This window comes from Molossus molossus, unplaced genomic scaffold (assembly GCF_014108415.1).
Source record: "Molossus molossus isolate mMolMol1 unplaced genomic scaffold, mMolMol1.p scaffold_m16_p_4, whole genome shotgun sequence".
NCBI classification, from domain to species: Eukaryota; Metazoa; Chordata; class Mammalia; order Chiroptera; family Molossidae; genus Molossus; species Molossus molossus.
This window is the reverse complement of record NW_023425377.1, coordinates 39,693,654-39,714,149: the sequence shown is the minus strand read 5'-3', so window position 1 is coordinate 39,714,149 and position 20,496 is coordinate 39,693,654. Positions and strand designations below refer to the sequence as shown.

General features: G+C 44.2%; 2 protein-coding genes across 3 annotated transcripts in view; one reads left to right on the top strand and one right to left on the bottom strand.

Moving 5' to 3' along the window:
* Positions 1-3,912: 3,912 nt before the first annotated feature.
* On the bottom strand, positions 3,913-4,756 carry LOC118616053 (ubiquitin-conjugating enzyme E2 N-like). The gene is made up of 3 exons (XM_036241407.1): positions 4,661-4,756; positions 4,341-4,523; positions 3,913-4,104 (listed from the first exon to the last, which is right to left on the bottom strand). Exons 1-3 carry the CDS (start codon positions 4,754-4,756, stop codon positions 3,913-3,915), a joined length of 471 nt encoding a protein of 156 aa, XP_036097300.1.
* A 1,919-nt stretch (positions 4,757-6,675) lies between these two features.
* Positions 6,676-20,496, top strand: part of DDX46 (DEAD-box helicase 46) — a 71,822-nt gene continuing 58,001 nt past the window's right edge. For both annotated transcript variants that reach the window (XM_036240137.1, XM_036240138.1), the window contains exons 1-3: positions 6,676-6,780; positions 8,215-8,403; positions 12,849-12,992. In XM_036240137.1, coding sequence (XP_036096030.1) covers positions 6,764-6,780; positions 8,215-8,403; positions 12,849-12,992 — 350 coding nt within the window. In that variant the 5' untranslated portion in view covers positions 6,676-6,763. The remainder of the gene's footprint in view (positions 6,781-8,214; positions 8,404-12,848; positions 12,993-20,496) is intronic.

Here is a 20,496-nt window from a genome sequence, read left to right as displayed (position 1 = left end):
ATAAAAGTTATTACACTGTAGTCTATTAAGTGTGCAGTAGAATTATGTCTAAAAATCACTGTACATACCTTAATTTAAAAATACAGGGGCACACTTGCCACTGAAAACTGAAGTCTGTGTTTCCCCGGCTGGAGCTGAAACACCAAAAATCTGTTCCCAGAGCAGACTGGTGCAGAGCAGGGCAGAGCGGACTGGAGCTGCCTAGTTGAAGAGCTCCCCCCCCCCCCGCCCCCACTACCACCAGAGCAGCCTCACATCCATGCAGCCCTGGAGCACTGTTGAGCTGTTCCACAGCAGTGCTGTTTTCACAGCCATGCTGTATTACCATAGAACTGTTGGCACTAAATAGTTTCATTCTTCACTGCTCCCCAAATTGGGGATTTCTGTTGGTATTGAATTGGCACCAATGACCATTGGTTGACACTATTGACATATAAAAGCAAACGTTTATTTTAGATAATAGATTGAGATTTATTAAGGAATTAGTTCCTGAAAATATGGAGCTGAGAAATCTCAATATTTGCATTGGCAAGCTGGAGATTCAGGAGAGCTGATGATACAAATTCCAGTCTGAAAGGTAGCAGATGGGAGACTCAAGGCAGGAGAAGCCCCCCCCCCCAAAAAAAACTTTGTAGCTAAAAAATGCAAACCATCATCTGAGCCTGTTGGAAAATGGCACCAATAGACTTGATTAACACAGTGCTGCCATAAGTCTTCAATTTGTAAAATATCGTGAAGTGCAGTAAAGCAAAGTGCAATAAAAGGTCTGCTTATATTTCTTTCACCTGTGCTAATAAATAAAAGCTGCTGCTTTTAGGACATAGAAGTACTGTGTGAACTTAGCATAAATATATGTGGGTATAAAAAGCCACTCATGATTGTCACTTCAATGTATTCTCTTTTTATTTTATTTTTTGTTATTGATATTAGAGAGAGAGGAAGGGAGAGGGGGAGAGAGATAGAAATATTGATGAGAGAGAACATTGACTGGATGCCTCCTGCATGCCCCCCACTGGGGATTTGGCCCACAACCTGGGCATGTGTCCTGATTGGGAATTGAACCGGTTACCTCTTGGTTCATGGGTTGAAGCTCAACCACTGAACCACACTGGCCAGGTTCAATGTATTCTGTTAAAGAGCAATTAGAACTCTGGTCAAGCTATCAGATGCCTGGGTTCTGGTTCCAGCTTAGAAAAAAAAATTTTTTTCCTATATTGATGTTAGAGAAGAAGAGAGAGGGAGAGAGAGAAACACTGATGAGAGAACATCAGTTGACCACCTCCTGCATGCTCCTCACTGGGAATTAGGCCCACAACCTGGGTATGTGTCCTGACCAGGAATCGAACCGGCAGCCTCTTGGTGCATGGGTCGATGCTCAACCACTAAGCCACATCAGCTGGACAAGTTATGTGATTTTAAAAAATCAATATCAGGCCCTGGCCGGTTTGGCTCAGCAGTTGGAGCGTCAGCCTGTGGACCAGAGAGTCCCAGGATTAGTTCCCGCTAGGGGCATGTACAAAAAAATAAATTAAAATAAAAATCAAGCCCTGGCCGGTTTGGCTCAGCGGTTAGAGCGTCCGACTGCGGTCCGGAGAGACCCGGGTTTGGTTCCCGCTAAGGGCATGTACCTTGGCTGCAGTTTGTCCCTGGTTGGTCATGCGGGTGGCAGCCACTCGATGTGTCCCTTTCACATCGATGTTTCCCTCTCTCTCTCTTCCTCTCTCTCCCTCCCACTCTGTCTGTGCAAAAAATGGAAAAATGTCCTCGGGTGAGGATAAAAAAAATAAATAAATAAATAAAATAAAAATCTATTTTAGTTGTAACATTAAACTCTGCATGGCCTCATTCAGTTATATTGCTTCAAATACTATGCATTATTATACATTCTATAAAATGCGTATGGCCCTTATTGCTCCAATTTCTATTTCTTCCTTGAAATCCAGGCTCATACATCCCCTCATATAGCCATTATCTCCTGGATATCTAGTAGGCACCTCAAACATTACATCACTGAAATAAAACCATTGATTTTTCTCTCCTTTTGTCACCAAATTTGCTGCTCTCATGCTTTTCTCATCTCCACAAATTCACCACAATCTGTTCAAAACCAGGGGGTATCTTTACGTCTCCCTTACCCTCACAGTTTACATCTAATTTTACAATTAGTGTTTGGCAAGAAGCCTCTGGAATATATCTAGAATTTGACCACCACTCTGTTGTCACTAGTGTTTTCCTTTTTTTATTAAAAATTTTTTTCTTTATTGATTTTAGAGAGAGGAAGGGAGAGGGAGAGAGAGATAGAAACATCAATGAGAGAAACATCAACGAGAGAGAACATCGATTGGCCGCCTCCTGCATGCCCCCCACTGGGGATTTGGGCCACAACTTGGGCATGTGCCCTGACCAGGAATCGAACTGGGACCTCTCAGTCCATGGGATGATACTAAATCCACTGAGCCACACCAGCTGGGCCCAATTTGTACTTCTTGTCCCTTTTACCTCTTTCACTCATTCCTCCAACCTTCCCTCCCATCTGGTAACCAACAAAAAGTTGTCTGAATCTATGAGTCTGTTTCTGTTCTGCTTGTTCATTTTCTTTGTAGATTCAATTGTTGATACATATTTATTTATTGCCAAGCTATTGTTCATATTTTTTATCTTTTTTTCCATCAAGAAGACCCTTCAACATTTCATATAATACTGGTTTGGTAGTGATGAACTCCTTTAGCTTTTTCTTGTCTGGGAGACCCTTTATATGTTCATAGATTCTAGATGAAAGATTTGCAGGATACAGTAATATTGATTGTAGGTTCTTGCTTTTCATCATTGAATATTTTCTGTCAATCCTCTCTGGCCTGCAAAATTTCTTTTGAGAAATCAGCTGACAGTCTTATGGGAGCTCCCTTGTAGGTAACTAACTGCTTTTCTCTTGCTGCTTTTAAGATTTTTCTCTTCCTCCTTAATGTTTTGCATTTTGATGATGCTGTGTCTTGGTGTGGGCCTCTTTGGGTTCATCTTGCTTGGGACCCTCTGTGCTTCCTGGACTTGTATGTCTGTTTCCTTCACCAAATTAGGGACGTTTTCTGTCATTATTTTTCAAATAGGTTCTTTCTTTCTTTCTTTCTTTCTTTCTTTCTTTCTTTCTCTCTCTCTCTCTCTCTCTCTCTCTCTCTCTCTCTCTCTCTCTCTCCCTCCCTCCCTTCCTCCCTCCCTCCCTCCCTTCCCTCCTTCCTTCCTTCCTTTTTTTTCTTTTTTTAGAATCACACAAAAATATTTTACTAAAACATAAGATTTATAGAAGTTTCCAGACAAGCCATACAAAATGGTCACAAGCTTTGATTTTGAAGGAAGGATTCTACATTTGACAGCAAAGTCACAGTGTTATTAGTGAGGGCAGTGATGTTTGTTTAATGTTTTCATTTTGGTTCAAGCAATCAAGCTTGTCCATCTACAGTGTCTAAATATTCTAAAGAACTGGTTAGCTGCTTTTAACCAATGCAATTAGATCACCATAAAAGGGGGGAAAGTAGCCCATAAAATTAAAATTAAACTACTTCCCCCCTCAAAAAAAATAAATAAAAACACCCATACCTCTGCAGCTAACCCTGACTACCTTCATTCACATCTCTTTATATTTAAACCATTTTAGGGGGAAATGAATAAAAGTAGAGAGGGCTCACTGCTTTTAAACGTTTCACAACAATCCAGATGGTACTTCTGGCCTCTGCTCATGCTTTATAACAGTGAATCGGGATAAGACATAGGTTTTCTAATGTGCATTTAATCACCAAAGGACTGAATATGTCTGGGCTTTTATTCTGTAATGTTTCTAAGACTGTCCATTAAATGCAAATTAAAAAGGAATAAGTTTTGGCAGAACAGAAGAAGTGATGCACACTTGATCAGATCGATTTAAATATTATTCATGGCATATAGCTTAGTCCATGCTCTAGCTGTTTCTATGGCTTGACCTTCGTTGGTCTCCCACTGCTCCGCTACATCATTTTCTAATTGATCATCTGGATTAGGAGCATTTATCAAAGCCTGGTTGGATAGCAGAACTGTGCGAATCTGCAGTGCTGGGGACCACTTACCTTTCAAAATCTCTAAACAGTCCACCTGGTGTAGCTCAGTGGTAGAGCATCGACCCATGCACTGAGAGGTCATCAGTTCTATTCCCGGTCAGGACACATGCCCAGGTTGTGGGCCAAATCGCCAGTGGGGGGCATGCAAGAGGCAGCCAATCAATGTTCTCTCTCATTGATGTTTCTATCTCTCCTTCTCACTTCCTCTCTCTAACATCAGTAAAGGGAAAAAAAAATTAAAAAAAAAAACAAAATATCTAAACATGTTCTTCCCAACTTGTCTACATTAGGATGATAAATTTTGGTCATGAAACATACGTTAGGTGCTGCCATCGGGTATTCTTCTGGAAGGAATAGTTCAAGTTTAAAAGTCCCTCCCTCAAAGGGGGAATCCTGGGGACCAGCAATGACTACATGAAAAAAACAGGCACTGCTGCCCTCGCCAGTTTGGCTTAGCGGTTGAGCGTCAACCTGTGGACCAGAGAGTCCTGGCTTCGGTTTCCGCTAGGGGCTCGTACCACAAAAAATAAATAAATAAAATAAAATTCCCCAATATTAAAAAAGAAAATAGTAACGGCATTGCTCTCATCTGGTTCTGCTTTAATGCTGGGAACCGGATCTGCCAGCAAACGCTGGGTTTCTTTGATAATCCTGCGGGGCAGCCCAGCCATCTCGTCAGATCCCAAGTTTGGCCTTTGGTCTAGTCCAAATAGGTTTTCAATTTCTTGCTCTTTTCCTTCGGGCACCTCCATGATGCGAATGTTGTTATGCTTGAAGTTGTCCCAGAGGCTCCTTACACTATCCTGCCTTTTTTGGATTTTTTTTTTTTTCCTGTTGTGGTTGGGTGTGTTTTGCTTCCTTATATTCCAAATCGATTGATTGCTTCTTGGCTTTACCTACTCTACTATTGACTCCTTGTAATTTATTCTTTATCTCAGTTAGTGCCTCCTTCATTTCTGACTGGTCCTTTTTTATGTTCTTGAGGTCCTCACCAAGTTCCTTGAGCATCCTCAAGAATGCTTTGAACTCTGTGTCTGTTAGATTGCTTATTTCCATTTAATTTAGTTCCTTTCCTTCAGTTGTGTTCTGTTCTTTCATTTGGGACATATTTCTTTGTCTCCTCATCTTGGCTGCCTCCCTGTATTTGTTTCTATGTGTTCGGTAGACTTGCTATGTCTCCTAGGTTTCCTAGGGTGGCCTACTGTAATAGGTGTCCTGCAGGGTCCAGTGGCACAACCTCCCTGGTTACCCCAGCTGGGCCCTCGAGGTGAATCTCTTGTGTGAATTGTACACCCTTCTGTGGTAATTGAGTCTTGATTGCTATTGGCATATCAATGGGAGGGATTTACTCAGGCTGATGAGCTACAAGGACTGGCTGTGCCCACTCACCACTGACCTGTCACTACCTTACAGGATCAGCTGTGTAGGGGACCACCACACAGAGCAAGACCTACTTCAGCAGGGTTCTGGTACCCACTGAATCCACTCCTTGACTGCGTTGCTTGTGGAGGTGGTTGGGTGGTGGTGCTTCCCTGTGGTCTGAAGCTGTCCACTCGGTGTTCTGGCTCTGAGGCAAGGTCAGCCAGTGCCTGGGTTCTACCTGGGGCCACTAGGCATAAACTACAAAGTGATGCTTAAAAAAAAAAAATTTGCTCTGGCCGGTTTGGCTCAGCTGTTAGAGCATTGGCCTGCGGTCCAGAGAGACCCGGGTTTGGTTCCCGCTAAGGGCATGTACCTCGGTAGCAGTTTGTCCCCGGCCCTGTTTGGGTCGTGTGGGTGGCAGCCACTCGACGATGTGTCCCTTTCACGTCGATGTTTCTCTCTCTCTCTTCCTGCCACTCTATGTGAACAAAAAATGGAAAAATGTCCTTGGGTGAGGATTAAATAAATAAATAAATACTTAAAAAAAATGATTTTATTGATTTTAGGGAGTGGGAGGAAGAGAGAGAGAGCACGAAACATCGAAGTGAGAGAGAAACATCCATGGGCTTCCTCCTGCACACCCCCTAGCTGGGATCGAGCTGCAATGGAGCATGCTCCCTGACTGGGAATTAAACTGGCATCCTTTTGGTGCATGGGATGACGCCCAGTCCATTGAGCCACACCAGCCAGGGCCATCTGCTTGTATTTTTAGTAATGTCTATGTCACCCCCAGATTGTAACTCCCCAGAATTTAACACATGCCCGATTTTAACAACATATATTATAAATGAATGAATGTGTAAAGGAATGAGAGGGAATGGAAATGTTTGTAGCAACATTCGGCACAGGTTAAGGTGGACGTCAGTACAAGTGCTAGGACAGCTTGTGGATGCTTTTGGCACCTCAGTGGCCCTTTCAGGAAAGACTCCCCCTGAGTCCGCAACGGGCTTTGCGTGGCGGTGGTGGAAAATACCCGGCCAAGGCATCTTTTTTCTACGCGGTTGGCGCTGTGTGGCCTCCAGCCGTGAGGGGCGCTGTGAAGAGGCGGCAGCTTCCGGTGCGTCCTTTCCTTCCTTCTGCCGCCGGCGCCAGGACGTCCTGTTTTCGTTGGCGGCGCTCGGATGGCTTCCACCACTGTAGCTGCTACCGCCACTTAGTGCTGCTTTTCGACGGGCGAGCGCCGCGTAGCGTCACCTGCTTTGTCCGGTTCTCCTGCGTGTGGGCCCCACGGGCGCCTCTTTCCCGCGGCCGGCATCATGGGCCGGGAGTCACGGTGAGGCAGTGCTGCGTGCGGGCGAGTGGCTTCCTGGGAAGGGGGCAAGAAGCGGGAGTTGAAGTGGCCGCGGGGCCCGGCCTGGCCCGGCACAGACCCACGTGTGACCCGCTCTGCTTGAGGCCGCTGGAGGGCCTGGGGGACCTCGGCTGAGGGAGTGGCTGTACTTGGGCCGGCGACGGGCACAGGATTCCCCTGCACAGTCCGTCGGTTCGAGCTCGTGGCTTCGTTCATGACTGTATGACTGTATTATCTTTTTAATATATTGCTGAATTCAGTATGATAATCTTTATGTTTAGATTGAGCCTAGACTATAATTTTCTTAAATTTTTTTTTCTTTATTGATTTTACAGAGAGAGAGGAAGGAAGAGGGAGGGAGAGAGAGAGAAACATCCATGAGAGAGAACATAGATTGGCCGCCTCCTGCATGCCCTCCACGGGGTTCAGGCCCACAAACTGGGCACTGCCCTGACCAGGAATTGAACCAGTGACCACTTGGTGCATGGGTCGACACTCAAGCACTGAGCCACACCAGCTTGGCAACTATAATTTTCTCTTCTCATGCTGCTCTAGTATAAAATAGAAAAACCTATTTCCCATTCTCTCCCTTTATCCTTTACTCTGATCTGTTTTTCTCCATAGCACTAGATGGCATTTTGTGTATTTAAATTTTTTTTTTTTTTTTTATCCTCACCCGAGGACATTTTTCCATTTTTTGTTCAGATAGAGTGGGAGGGAGAGAGAGGAAGAGAGAGAGAGAGAAACATCGATGTGAAAGGGACACATCGAGTGGCTGCCACCCGCACGACCAACCAGGGCCGGGGACAAACTGCAACCGAGGTACATGCCCTTAGCGGGAACCGAACCCGGGTCTCTCTGTACCGCAGGCCGACGCTCTAACTGCTGAGCCAAACTGGCCAGGGCTGTGTATTTAATTTTTTGCCTGTCTGTCATGCTTTCCTTTATAGAATGCAAGCTGCTTGGGGCTTGGTCTGTTTTCTTTACTCCCCTTACTTCCCTTTCAAGATAGTTTCCTCCCCTTTGCATATGCTAAAACAGAAAAGTTTATTCTTTCCCCCTAATTAACAAAAAAATGTATGCTCTCTGGTGTGGCTCAGTAGCTGAGCGTCGACCATTCATCAAGAGGTCACAGGATTGATTCCTGGTCAGGGCACATGCCCAGGTTGTGGGCCCGATCCCCAGTTTGGGGCATGTAGGAGGCGGCCAATCAGTGTTCTCTCTCATGGGTACTTCTATCTCTCTCACCTTCTCCCTTCATCTCTCTAAAATCAGTAAAGAAAAAAAAAGTTTTGAATGTATAAAAAGTTCTTTCAGTATTTGTCTGCTGATATTTTCTTGGAAAAAATATTAAAAATAAAATACAGTAGAAGCTACCTGTGTCTGCTAAACTTAATATTTAACTTAATATTCTAGTCACTATCGGAAACGATCAGCATCACGGGGACGCTCTGGAAGTCGATCTAGAAGTCGCTCACCCTCGGACAAAAGAAGTAAACGTGGAGATGACAGAAGGTCTAGAAGCAGAGATAGAGATAGGAGGAGAGAGAGATCTCGTAGCAGGGATAAAAGAAGATCTCGGTCAAGAGACAGGAAGCGTCTGAGGTAAGGACATTAATCTCCAAAGGACCCAAGATAAATGGAGCTTTCTCAGCTAATTGGCTTCTTCAAAAGTGTGTTTTGTACTAGAATTTGGTGGCCTCTTTGCAGGCCCTCTGGTTTGATTCCAGTTTGTTTGATTAGGTCCAGAGGTGATTTGTCTAGAACAGTGATTTTAAACCTTTTTCATTTCATGGCACACATAAACTAATTACTAAAATGATGTGGCATATCAAAAGATATATTTTTTGGGTTCAACTAACAACAAAAAAAAAATAGGGAGAATTTTGATTGATTAAAAAAAAAAAGTAGTTATTTACCCATTTGGCTCCAAAGTGACTTTTTAAAAAAGGCAGGTGTCTGTTCTTGTATATAAGGATTTCTGTACCAGCAGTTAAATAATCACGCGCAACCTTATGTGACATGACCAATAAGATGCAAGTCTGTTATACAGCCTATATATATTTATGCTTCAAGGCAGGGCAGTCAAACAGGATAGCTATTATTGTGTTGTCTTTTTTAAAAAAAAGAATCTTGCCCTGGCTGGTATGGATCAGTGGTTAGAACGTCAGCCTGCGGACCGGAGAGTCCTGGGTTCGGTTCCCGCTAAGAGCACATACCTCTGTTGCAGTTTGTCCTTGGTCCCAGTTAGGGTTGTGTGGGTGGCAGCCACTCAATGTGTCTCTCTCACATTGATGTTTTTCTCTCTCTCTCTTCTCCTCTCCCTCCTACCCACTCTATTTGAAGATAAATGTCCTCTGGTGAGGATGAAAAAATAAATACAAAATGTATTTTAATTGGTTTTTAGAGAGAGGAAGGGAGAGGGAGAAAGAGAAACATTGGTGTGATAGAGAGCCTGTGATGGGCTGCCTCCTGCACGCCCCCTACTGGGGATCCAGCCCACAATCTGGGCATGTGCCCTGATTGGGAATTGAACCAGTGACCTCCTGGTGCATGGGATGATACTTAATCCACTGAGCCACACCAGTCAGTCGACTGTTGTCGTTTTTTTATTTGACAGTCTAAGCCAGTGGTTCTCAACCATCCCAATGCTGCGACCCTTTAATTCTGTTCCTCATGTTATGGTGACCCCCCAACCATAAAATTATTTTTGTTGCTACTTCATAACTATAACTTTGCTACTGTTACATCTTAGGCGGCCCCTATGAAAGGGGTCACTACCCACAGGTGGAAAACCACTGGTCTAAGGGGAAAGAGGTTGATGCCCCTGACTAAGTAGTCAGGTATTTTATGTTTTAAATTTTTTACCCTGTGCCCTGGACTGTGTGGCTGAGTTGGTTAAATATTGTCCCATGCACCCGGCAGTCGCCAGTTTGATTCCCAAAGGGGTCCAGCAGGGTGGCTGATTAATGTTTCTGTCTCATCAGTGTTTTTCTCTTTCCCTCCTTCCCTTCTCTCCTCTTTTTCTAAAATCAATAAAAACATATTTAAATTTTTTTTCTTTATTGATTTTAGAGAGAGAGGAAAGGAGAGCGAGACAGAAACATTGATGAGAGAGAACATCGATTGACCGCCTCCTGCATGCCCCACATCAGGGATCAGGCTCACAACCCAGGCATGTGCCCTGACCGGTAATCAAACTGGTGCACTGTCCGGGCAATAAAAACATATTTAAAAGTAAATAGCTCTGGCCGGTTTGGCTCAGTGGTTAGAGTGTTGGCCTGCGGTCCAGAGAGACCTGGGTTCGGTTCCCGCTAAGGGCATGTACCTCGGTTGCAGTTTGTCCCCAGCCCTAGTTGGGTCGTGTAGGTGGCAGCTACTTGATGTGTCCCTTTCACGTCGAAGTTTCTCTCTCTCTCCCTCCCACTCTATGTGAACAAAAAATAGAAAAATGTCCTCGGGTGAGAATTTAAAAATAAAAAAAAGTACATAAAAATTCTAGCCCTGGCTGGGTAGCTCATTTGGTTAGAGCATTGTCCTAATACTCCAAGGTTGCGCATTTGATCTCTGTCAGGGCACATACAGGAATAAACCAATAAATGTATAAATAGGTTGAGCAACAAATGGATGTCTCTCTCTTTCTTTCAAAAAATCTATTAAAAGTATTAAAAAAAATTTCTTGTGGCACACCAGATGAATATTGCTGGCCTAGAATAAAAATTCTCAAATAGTATTTCGAGTTTGGAAACTTTGGTTGTATATTTTGAAATTTAAAGAGAACCCTTGAAGCCCCCCTGACATAGGTTAAAAAAAGAAGCAAAAGGTAAGGTAATATGCTATCAAGGGGGTTTTGTTCTTTTTTTTTTATTTTTTTTTATTTTAAAGAGAGAGGAAAGGAGAGGGAGAGAGAGGAACATCGATGAGAGAGAACATCGATTGGCCGTCTCCTGCATGCCCCCCACTGGGTATTGGGCCCACAACCTGGACATGTGTCCGACTAGGAATCAAACTGGTGACCTCTTGGTGCATGGGTTGATGCTCAGCCACTGAGCCACACCGTCTGGGCAAGTGGGTTCTATTCTAATACTGTCCCAAGAAGCCATTAAAGCTGACAGAAGGAAACAGAACAGAGCTGTCTTCAGGTCCTGCTTACAGTTTGAGGTTGTTTTATCTATTTTTTTTAATTAATTTATTTTTGTTACAGATGTTTCTTCTTTTTCCCCCACTGATTTCCCCTCTCTCTCCCTCCCCACCCTGTCCCCAGCTTTGTTGTCCATGTCTATTGTTCATGCATACGAGCATAAGTTCTGTGGTTTATCTCTCCCCTACCACCCCACCTCCTCTTCTGGGGATTTGTTTTATCTTTTTTTTTTTTTAATCCTCACCCGAGGGCATTTTTTCATTTTTTGTTCAGAGAGTGGGAGGGAGAGAGACGATGAGAGAGAGAGAGAGAGAGAGAGACATCGATTTGAAAGGAACACATCGAGTGGCTGCCTCCTGCCCTCCTGTACAACCCAACCAGGCCTGGGACAAACTGCAACCAAGGTATGTGCCCTTAGTGAGAGCTGAACCTGGGTCTTTCTGGACTGCAAGTCAATGCTCTAACTGCTGAGCCAAACTGGCCAGGGTTGTTTGAGGTTGTTTTTTTTTTTTTTTTTATCCTCACCCAAGGACATTTTTCCATTTTTTGTACAGATAGAGTGGGAAGGAGAGAGAGGAAGAGACAGAGAGAGAGAAACATCGATGTGAAGGGACACATCGAGTGGCTGCCATCGCACGACCAACCAGGGCCAGGGACAAACTGCAACCGAAGTACGTGCCCTTAGCGGGAACCGAACCCGGGTCTCTCCGGACCGCAGGCCGATGCTCTAACTGCTGAGCCAAACCGGCCAGGGCTAAATAACTTTTTTTTTTTTTTCCTCACCCGAGGACATTTTTCGATATTTTGTTCAGATAGAGTGAGAGGGAGAGAGAGAGAGAGAAACATCGATGTGAAAGCGACACATCGAGTGGTTGCCACCCACATGACCCAACCAGGGCTGGGGACAAACTGCAACCAAGGTACGTGCCCTTAGCGGGAACCGAACCCGGGTCTCTCCGGACCGCAGGCCGACGCTCTAACCGCTGAGCCAAACCGGCCAGGGCTTTGAGGTTGTTTTAAATAACTGTTTTAGATTAGAATTAAACATAGTCTGAATTTTTGTTTTACTTTTACTTGATTGCATATTCCAGTTAAACAGCCATTCCTTGCACCTTTCACCCTTCCTGGGGGTGAAAAACAGACTTTAAGTAAAAATAATCCCCCACACCAAAGAATTTTCTAATATAGTTTCTCATTAAAATAGGAAAGAAGACAAAGTTGTACAGTTGCTGTGAACTGATCACAGAAAGAACTTTGACTTTATCTTTTTCAAACATTGGAAGGAGAGATTGCAAAGGTATTATGTAATACTCAGGGAAAAAATTAAACTTTGATAATGTGTGTAGTGTTAACTTGCTCAATTTTATATTATGTCGCCCTAGAAATGGTTTCATGCAATACATGTTAAGTGAAAGTGTTCATTTAAGATTTGGTCTTTTATTTTTTGGGGGTGAAAGAATCACAAGATTTTAGAGCAAGAAAGATTTTGATATTATTTTGTGAAATCTCCATATTTTATAGATGAGAAAACTAAGACTCAGAGAGTTTATCTGCTCCATATCATGTCACTAGTTAGTAGCAGCAGCACCAGGATAGATATTCTAGTCTCATCTTCATATCTGTGATCTTCCAAAAGCTCTATTTTGTCCATCCTTAGCTTTAGGCTGTCATTGAAATTTAGGTAAAATTGCTATTATTACAGATTTGCTATGCTTTTCAGTAAACTTCATTTTCAAATTAGTATCTTCTTTTTTTTTCAGTAACCACTTGTAACAATTGGCATTACTTCTTCCCTGTTTTGCTGGTTTGACAGTTAATTGAAATCTCTATTCTTTCATCATGGGACAGAACCATAATCTGAAGTAGTTTCACTTGATAATAGAATATATGAAAAGTGTCTTCTTTTCAGGCGTTCCAGAAGTAGAGAGAGAGACAGAAGTCGAGAGCGAAGAAGATCTCGAAGTCGAGATAGGAGGCGCTCAAAGAGTAGAAGCCGAGGCCGACGATCCCGATCCTCCAGTCCTGGCAATAAAAGCAAGAAAGCTGAGAATAGGTAATGTCACTGGGCTGTATCTGTCATGCAGGTTGGGCACTGGCCGTCTTTCCTATTCCTTGTGTTTGTTTGTTTGTTTATTATTATTGTTTTTCATCCTCACCTGAGGACATTTTTGCATTTATCTTCAGATAGAATGGGAGAGAGAGGGGGAGGAAGAAAGAGAGAGACACATCAATGTGAGAGACACATCGACTGGTTGCCACCTGCATGACCCTGACCAGGGCTGGAGACGAACTGAAACTGAGGTACATGCTCTTGATCAAAACTGAACCCAGGACTCATTGGTCAGCAGGCAGGCGCTCTATCACTGAGCCAAACCAGCCAGGATGTATTCCTTATGTTTAAAAAACTCTTGTACCCTGGCTGGTTTGGCTTACCGGTTAGACCGTTGGCCTGCGGACCAGAGAGTCCTGGGTTTAGTTATCACTAAGGGCATGTACCTCGGTTGCAGTTTGTCCCGGGCATCAGTTGGGATCCTGTGGGTGGCGACCACTTGATATGTCTCTCTCACATCGATGTTTCTCTCTCTCTTCCCCCCTCTCTCCCTCCCTATCGGAAGATAAATGCAAAAATGTCCTCCGGTGAGAACAAAAAAATTAAAAAAAAAAAAAAAAATCTTGCTCTGGCCAGTAAAGGTCAGTGGTTAGAGTGTCAGCCCTAGAATGGTCTTGGGTTTGATTTCCGGTCAAGGGCATCTCCTGCATTGGAGGTTCAATCCCTGGCTGCAGTCAAGGTGCATGTGGAAGGCAGCCATTCGATGTGTCTCTCTCACATGGATGTCTCTGTCTCTCCTTCCTTCTCTCCTTCCCTCCCTCACTTGCCCTCTCCTCCTTTTCTCCCTCTCTGTCCCTCTCTTCCCCCTACTTCAACTCTTTTTTTTTTTTTTATCCTCACCCGAGGACATTTTTCCATTTTTTGTTCAGATAGTGGGAAGGAGAGAGTGGAAGAGAGAGAGAGAGGGAAACATCGACGTGAAAGGGACACATCGAGTGGCTGCCACCCGCACGACCAACCAGGGCCGGGGACAAACTGCAACTGAGGTACATGCCTTTAGTGGGAACCGAACCCAGGTCTCTCTGTACTGCAGGCCGACGCTCCAACCACTGAGCCAAACTGGCCAGGGCAACTCTTTCATTAAAAACACACACACACACACAATGGAAAAAATATCTTTGGGTGAGAACTAACCAAAAAAATTAAAAATCCTTAGGTCCTGGCCAGATAGCTCATTTGCTTAGAGCATCATGCTGATACACCAAGGTTTCTGGTTTGATATCCGGTCAGGGCGCATACAAGAATCAATCAGAATGCATAAATAAGGGGAACAACAAATTGCGATGTTTTTCTCTCTCTCTCTCTCTCTCTCTCTTTGTCTCTCTCACTCCTCCCTTCCTCTCTTTAAAATCAAGCAGTCAATTAAAAAATAAAACCTGTAGCCCGGCTGGTATGGCTCAGTGGTTGAGCGGCGATCCATGCACCAAGAGGTCGCCATTTCGATTCCCTGTCAGGGCAGATGCCGAGATTGTGGGCCCAATCCCCAGTGGGGGGGCATACAGGAGGCTGCCAGTTGATGTTCTCTCTCATCGATGTTTCTGTCTGTCTGTCTCTCTCTCAAATGAATAAAGAGAAAATATTTTTAAAAAATATAAAATAAAACCATTAAGCCATGACTAGTTGGCTCAGCAATTAGAACGTCATCCCACAGACCAAAGGGTCTTGGGTTTGATTCCTGGTCGAGAGCACATGCCTTGGTTGCAGGTTCAGTTCCCGGCCTCTGTTGGGGTTGTGCAGGAGGCAAACAGTCAATATGTCTCACTTCCATGTTTCTCTCTCTCTTCCTTCTACTCTATGTAAAAATCAATGGAAAAATACCCTGGGTGAGTATTAACAGAAAAAGAGAAAGAAAATAAACCTTTAAAAACAATTAATGGATTTAACTCCTACTATGAACTATTGGCTGAATTTTTTTTTAAATCCTTACCCAAGGACATTTTTGCATTTATCTTCAGATAGAGTGGGAGGGAAAAAGGGAGGAAGAGAGAGAAACATCGATGTGAGAGAAACACATCAAGTGGTTGCCATCCGCATTATCCCAGCTGGGGCCGGGGACAAACTGCAACCGAGGTACATGCCCTTAGCAGGAACCAAACCCAGGACTCTCTGATCCGTGGGCTGATGCTCTAACTGCTGAGCCAAACCGGCCAGGGCCGAATTTTGTTTTTATAGGTTTTAAAACTTATGCTTCAGTTGGAAAATACTAGACTATTTTAATACTCATACATTATTATTTAATAACTTAATGGTCAAAATATATTTTATAAACATCTTTGTTGGAACTATGTTTTTTCCTTTGAAATTATTCTCTTAGTATTTCTAATATTGACAGATAACTTGAACTCCTGATGTGCATTGCTGAAATGCTGTTCAGGATGGATGAACGTTGTGTAATTTATTAAAAAAAATTTTTCTTTATTCATTTTTAGAGAGAGAGGAAGGGAGAGGGATAGAGAGATAGAAACATTGACGAGAGAGAACATTGACTCAACATCTCCTGCACGCCTCCAACTGGATATTTGGCCCACAACCTGGGCATGTGTACTGATTGGGAATTGAACCAGTGACCTCTTGATGCGTGCGTCGATATTCAACCACTGAGCCAAACCGGCCGGGCTTTGTATAATTTAAATGTACATGTTTCAATTTGAGTTATATTTACTCTTTTTTTTAATGTTTCTATTGATTTTTTTTTTTTTAGAGAATGAGGAAGAGAGAGATAGGAACATTGATGTGAAATACATCAATCGGCTGCTTCCTACACACCCCCTACTGGGGATCGAACCCGCTACTTGGGCATGTGCCCTGACCATGAATCGAACTGGGACCTCTCAGTTCATGGGATGACGCTCAATCCAACCAGCCACGCTGGCCGGTCATATTTACTATTTATATTTGTCCTATTAGTGGTTTGTTCTTTGCCTATTGTTTTCTAAAGTGGTGTCATAGGATCATCAATACATGGGCTTGTATCAGTTTTCTGTATGATGTTTGTATTAGTCATGAGTATTCTTCCCCTCTTGTTTATTGTACTTTGTAAATTTTACTTTTATATTACGAAGGTCAGTGTAATAAAACCCATTGGGGTTACTTTAAATTTGAAAAAGTATATATATGGCGCACTCTCCCCCTTGGGAGTATGCCTGTGTCTTTCTTCCCTCTCTGGCGTACATCTCCTAAACTCTAAGGGAGCCCAGGAAATTTGCAGCCAGAATAGCAGTGGGTAGTGGCATCTTGTCCTGGGCTAACTTCCTGAACCTGTCTCCAAGGCCCCCTTTTTGACTGCAGAGAGCCAAAGCAGCCCCTCCTAGGCTTTCCTGTTTCATCTATTCTAATACCCTCCTTGTTTCACTGTCCCCATCTCTCTCTCTTTTTTTTAAAACTCATCTTTATTGTTGAATGTATTACAGATGTTCCCCCTTTTTTTCCCCATTGACCCCCTCCTCCCCATTTCCATCCCCCTCCTGCCTTTTCCACACAATTGTAGATGTCCATTGGTTATGCATATATGCATAGAAGTTCTTTGGTTTATCTCATTCTTCCCTTCCCCCCCTTCCCTTTGAAGTTCATCGGTCTGTATACCAATTTGTATTTAATTCCTTCATCTTATTCACCCATTCCCCCAGCCCCAACTCATCTGGCAAGCAACAGAAGGTTCTCTGTAGCTATGAGTCTGTTTCTGTTCTGCTTATTCCTTTTGTTTGTAGATGCAATTGTTGTTAGATATGTATTAATTGCCATTTGATTGTTCATATTTTTATTCTTTTCCTTCAAGAGGACCCTTCAAGCCCTGACCGGTTTGGCTCAGTGGTTAGAGCGTTGGCCTGCAGTCCAGAGAGACCCAGGTTTGGTTCCTGCTAAAGGCATGTACCTCGGTTGCGGTTTGTCCTCGGCCCTGGTTGGGTCATGTGGGTGGCAGCCACTTGATGTGTCCCTTTCACGTCGATGTTTCTCTCTCTGCCTCTCCCACTCTATCTGATCATAAAATGGAAAAAATGTCCTCGTGTGAAGATAAAAAAGAAGACCCTTCAAGATTTCATATAATACTGCTTTGGTGGTGGTGAACTCCTTTAACTTTTTCTTGTCTGGGAAACTCTTGATATGTGCATCGATTCTAAATGATAGCTTTGCAGGATAGAGTAATCTTGGTTGTAGGTTGTTGGTTTTCATCACTTTGAATATCTCTTGCCACTCCTTTCTGGCTTGCAAAGTTTTTTTTGAGAAATCATCTGACAGTCTTATGGGAGCTCCTTTGTATGTAACAGACTGCTTTTCTCTTGCTGCTTTTAAGATTCTCTCTTTGTAATCTTTGGCATTTTGATGATGATGTGTCTTGGTGTGGACCTCTTTGGGTTCCATTTGTTTGGGACGCCCTGTGTTTCCTGGACTTGTATGTCTGTTTCCTTCACCAAGTTAGGGAAGTTTTCTGTCATTTATTTTCAAATAAGGTTTCAATTTCTTGCTCTCTCTCTTCTCCTTCTGGCACCCCCATGATGCAAATATTGGCATGCTTGAAGTTGTCCCAGATGTTCCTTACACCATCCTTATTTTTTTGGATTTTTTTTTTCTTTTTGCTGTTCTGATTGGGTGTTTTCTGTTTTTTTATATTCCTAATCGATGATTTGCTTCTTGGCTTTACCTACTCTACTCTTGGTTCCCAGTAAATTATTCTTTATTTCAGTTAGTGCCTCCTTTATTTCTGACTGGTCCTTTTTTTTATCCTCACCAGGGTACATTTTTGCATTTCAGATAGAGCGGGAGGGAGAGAGGGAGGAAGAGAAACACTGATGTGAGAGAGACACATCAAGTGTTTGCCACCACACAATCCCAACTGGGGCCGGGGACAAACTGCAACCGAGGTATATGCCCCCAGCGGGAAATGAACCCGAGACTCTGGTCCACCGGCCGACGCTCTAACAACTGAGCCAAATCAGCCAGGGCTTTGACTGGTCCTTTTTTATGTTGCTGATGTTCTGAGTTCCTTAGAGGTCTCAAGTCCCTTGAATGTCTCACCAAGTTCCTTGAGCAGTCTTATAACTTGTGTTTTGATCTCTACATCTGATTGATTGCTTATCTCCCTTTTGTTTAGTTTTATTCCTGGACTTTTGTTGTTTTCTTGCATTCGGGACATGTTTCTTTGTCTCCTTCTTTTGGCTGCTTCCCTGTGATTATTTCTCTGTATTAGGTAGAGTTGCTATGTCTTCTAGGCTTTGTAGGGTGGCCTATTGTTGTTGGTGTTCTGTAGGATCCAGTGGCAGTCTCCCTGATCACCCCAGCTGGGCCCTCAAGGTGCACCCCTCCTGTGGATTGCACAGTTCTGTTGTAATTGAGTCTTGATTGTTGTTGGCATGTCAAGGGGAGGAATGTACTCAGGCTGATTAGTTGCAAGGACTGGCTGTGCCCACTAGCCACTGACCTCTGACTACCTTGGAGGATCAGCTGTGTAGGAGCCCACCACACATAGCAAAACTTACTTCATCAGGGCTCTGGTACCCACGGAATCCACTCGTTGAGTGTATCACTTGTGGAGGTGATTGGGTGGTAGTGTTTTGATGTGGTCTGAAGCTGTCCATGGGGTATGTTGGCTCTGGGGCAAAGTCAGCCACTGCCTGTGTTCTATACAGGACCACTGGCCATAAGGTACAAAGTGATGTGCAGATGGCTGCTTCTTGTGCTGGGCTTGAGGGTGTTTGGGAAAAGCCAGGTTGTGAACGAAGGCTGGCTGCTTCTAGTGCCAGGCCTGGGGCCACTTAACGAGAGGTATGGGGCTCGCTGAGACCAGATGCTGCTTGTTTCAGAGATTTTAGGAAAATCTGAAGCAGGATCCAAGACAGGCCAATCCTATGGTAAAGCCTTTGGAAACAGCTTGGGTGGGCCTGGAAGTTGGCTAAGGCAGAGCCTCAGGGAATCACCAGGGTGGGGCAAGGAGTGTGAGCCAGATTGCTGGAGTCCCAGATGTGGCAACTGTCTGCCACTCCAGGGAAGGGCTCACCAAAGGGACATCAGCCTCTGCTAGCACCTCTGTCCAGAAGAAAGCTGCCCCTCCAGCCCTTGTCCCAAGGCCAAATAGTTCAGTTCCTCCCCGTATATCTCCAGTGCCCCTCAAGCTGCTTTCCCTCCGACCTTAGAGGGAGCAAGTCTGAGTAAGTCCATGTGCGGGCCCTTTAAGAGGAGCTGCCTGGGGCTCCAGAAGCTGCAGCCTCCCTCAGCCTCAGTCATTTCCCACTGGTTTTTACAATCAGAAGAGATGGGGACTTTTATTTCTGGCACTGGAACCCTGAGCTGGGTGCCTGGCGTGGGACAGGGACCCCTCACTCCTCTGGGAGGACCTTCCCAGCTGAGGTATCCCTCCTGATTTTTTTTTATCTTCATTCGAGGACATTTTTTCCATTTTTGTTCAGATAGAGTGGGAGGGAGAGAGAGGAAGAGAGCAAGAGAGGGAAACATCGACGTTAAAGGGACACATCGAGTGGCTGCCACCCACACGACCAACCAGGGCCGGGGACAAACTACAACCAAGGTACGTGCCCTTAGCGGAAACTGAACCCGGGTCTCTCTGGACTGCAGGCTGACACTCTAACCACTGAGCCATACTGGCCAGGGCATCCCTCCTGATTTTTATCTGCCACACGTGGATGTGGGACCAGCCCATCCTCACCTCCTTCCCTTCTACCAGTCTTGGTGTGGTGGATTCTTTAATTTCATAGTTGTGGGACTTACGTTCAGCTTGATTTCAGGTCGTTCTGAATGATGGTTGTGTTCTAGTTTAGTTGTAATTTTGATGTGGTTGTAGGAGGAGGCAATACCACGTTTACCTATGCCGCCATCTTGACCGGAACTCTTTTGTTTTTCTTTTTTCTTGTTGACTCTGTCAGTATTTATTTATTTATTTTTTATTAATTTATTTTTGTTACAGATGTTTCTCCTTTTATTCCCCTTTGACACCCTCCTTCCTATCCCCCCCATCCCCTCCCTGGCTTTGTTGTCCGTGTCCTTTGGTTATGCCTACATGCATATAAGTTTTGTGGTTTATCTCTTCCCTCCCCCCACCACCTCCTCTTCTGAAGGTTGTCAGTCTGTACCTTACCTCTTTATTTATTTATTTATTTATTTATTTTTAATTTCTTTTTCTTTATTGATTTTTAGAGAGAGAAAGGAAGGGAGAAGGAGAGAGAGAGAGAAACATCGATTGGCTGCCTCCTGCATGCCCCCAATTGGGGATCGGGCCCACATCCCGGGCATGTGCCCTGACCGGGTGTCGAACCGGCAGCCTCCTGGTGCATGAGTCAACGCTCAACCACTGAGCCATACCGGCCGGGCTACCTCTTTATTTTTTAAATCCTCACCTGAGGATACTTTTCCATTTATCTTTAGATAGTGTGTGAAGGAGGGAGGGAGGGAGAAAGAAACATAAATGTGAGAGAGACAGATTGACTGGCTGTGTCCT

What these genes read in the sequence shown, in the direction of transcription:
- LOC118616053 (XM_036241407.1), bottom strand. Translation starts at nt 4,756, where the DNA reads ATGGCTGGGCTGCCCCGCAGGATTATCAAAGAAACCCAGCGTTTGCTG. An exon ending in AACCAGATGAGAGCAATGCC is followed by an intron (nt 4,524 to 4,660) that starts GTTACTATTTTC and finishes CAAACTGGCGAG; the next exon opens with GGCAGCAGTGCCTGTTTTTT. An exon ending in TGGGAAGAACATGTTTAGAT is followed by an intron (nt 4,105 to 4,340) that starts ATTTTGTTTTTT and finishes GACTGTTTAGAG; the next exon opens with ATTTTGAAAGGTAAGTGGTC.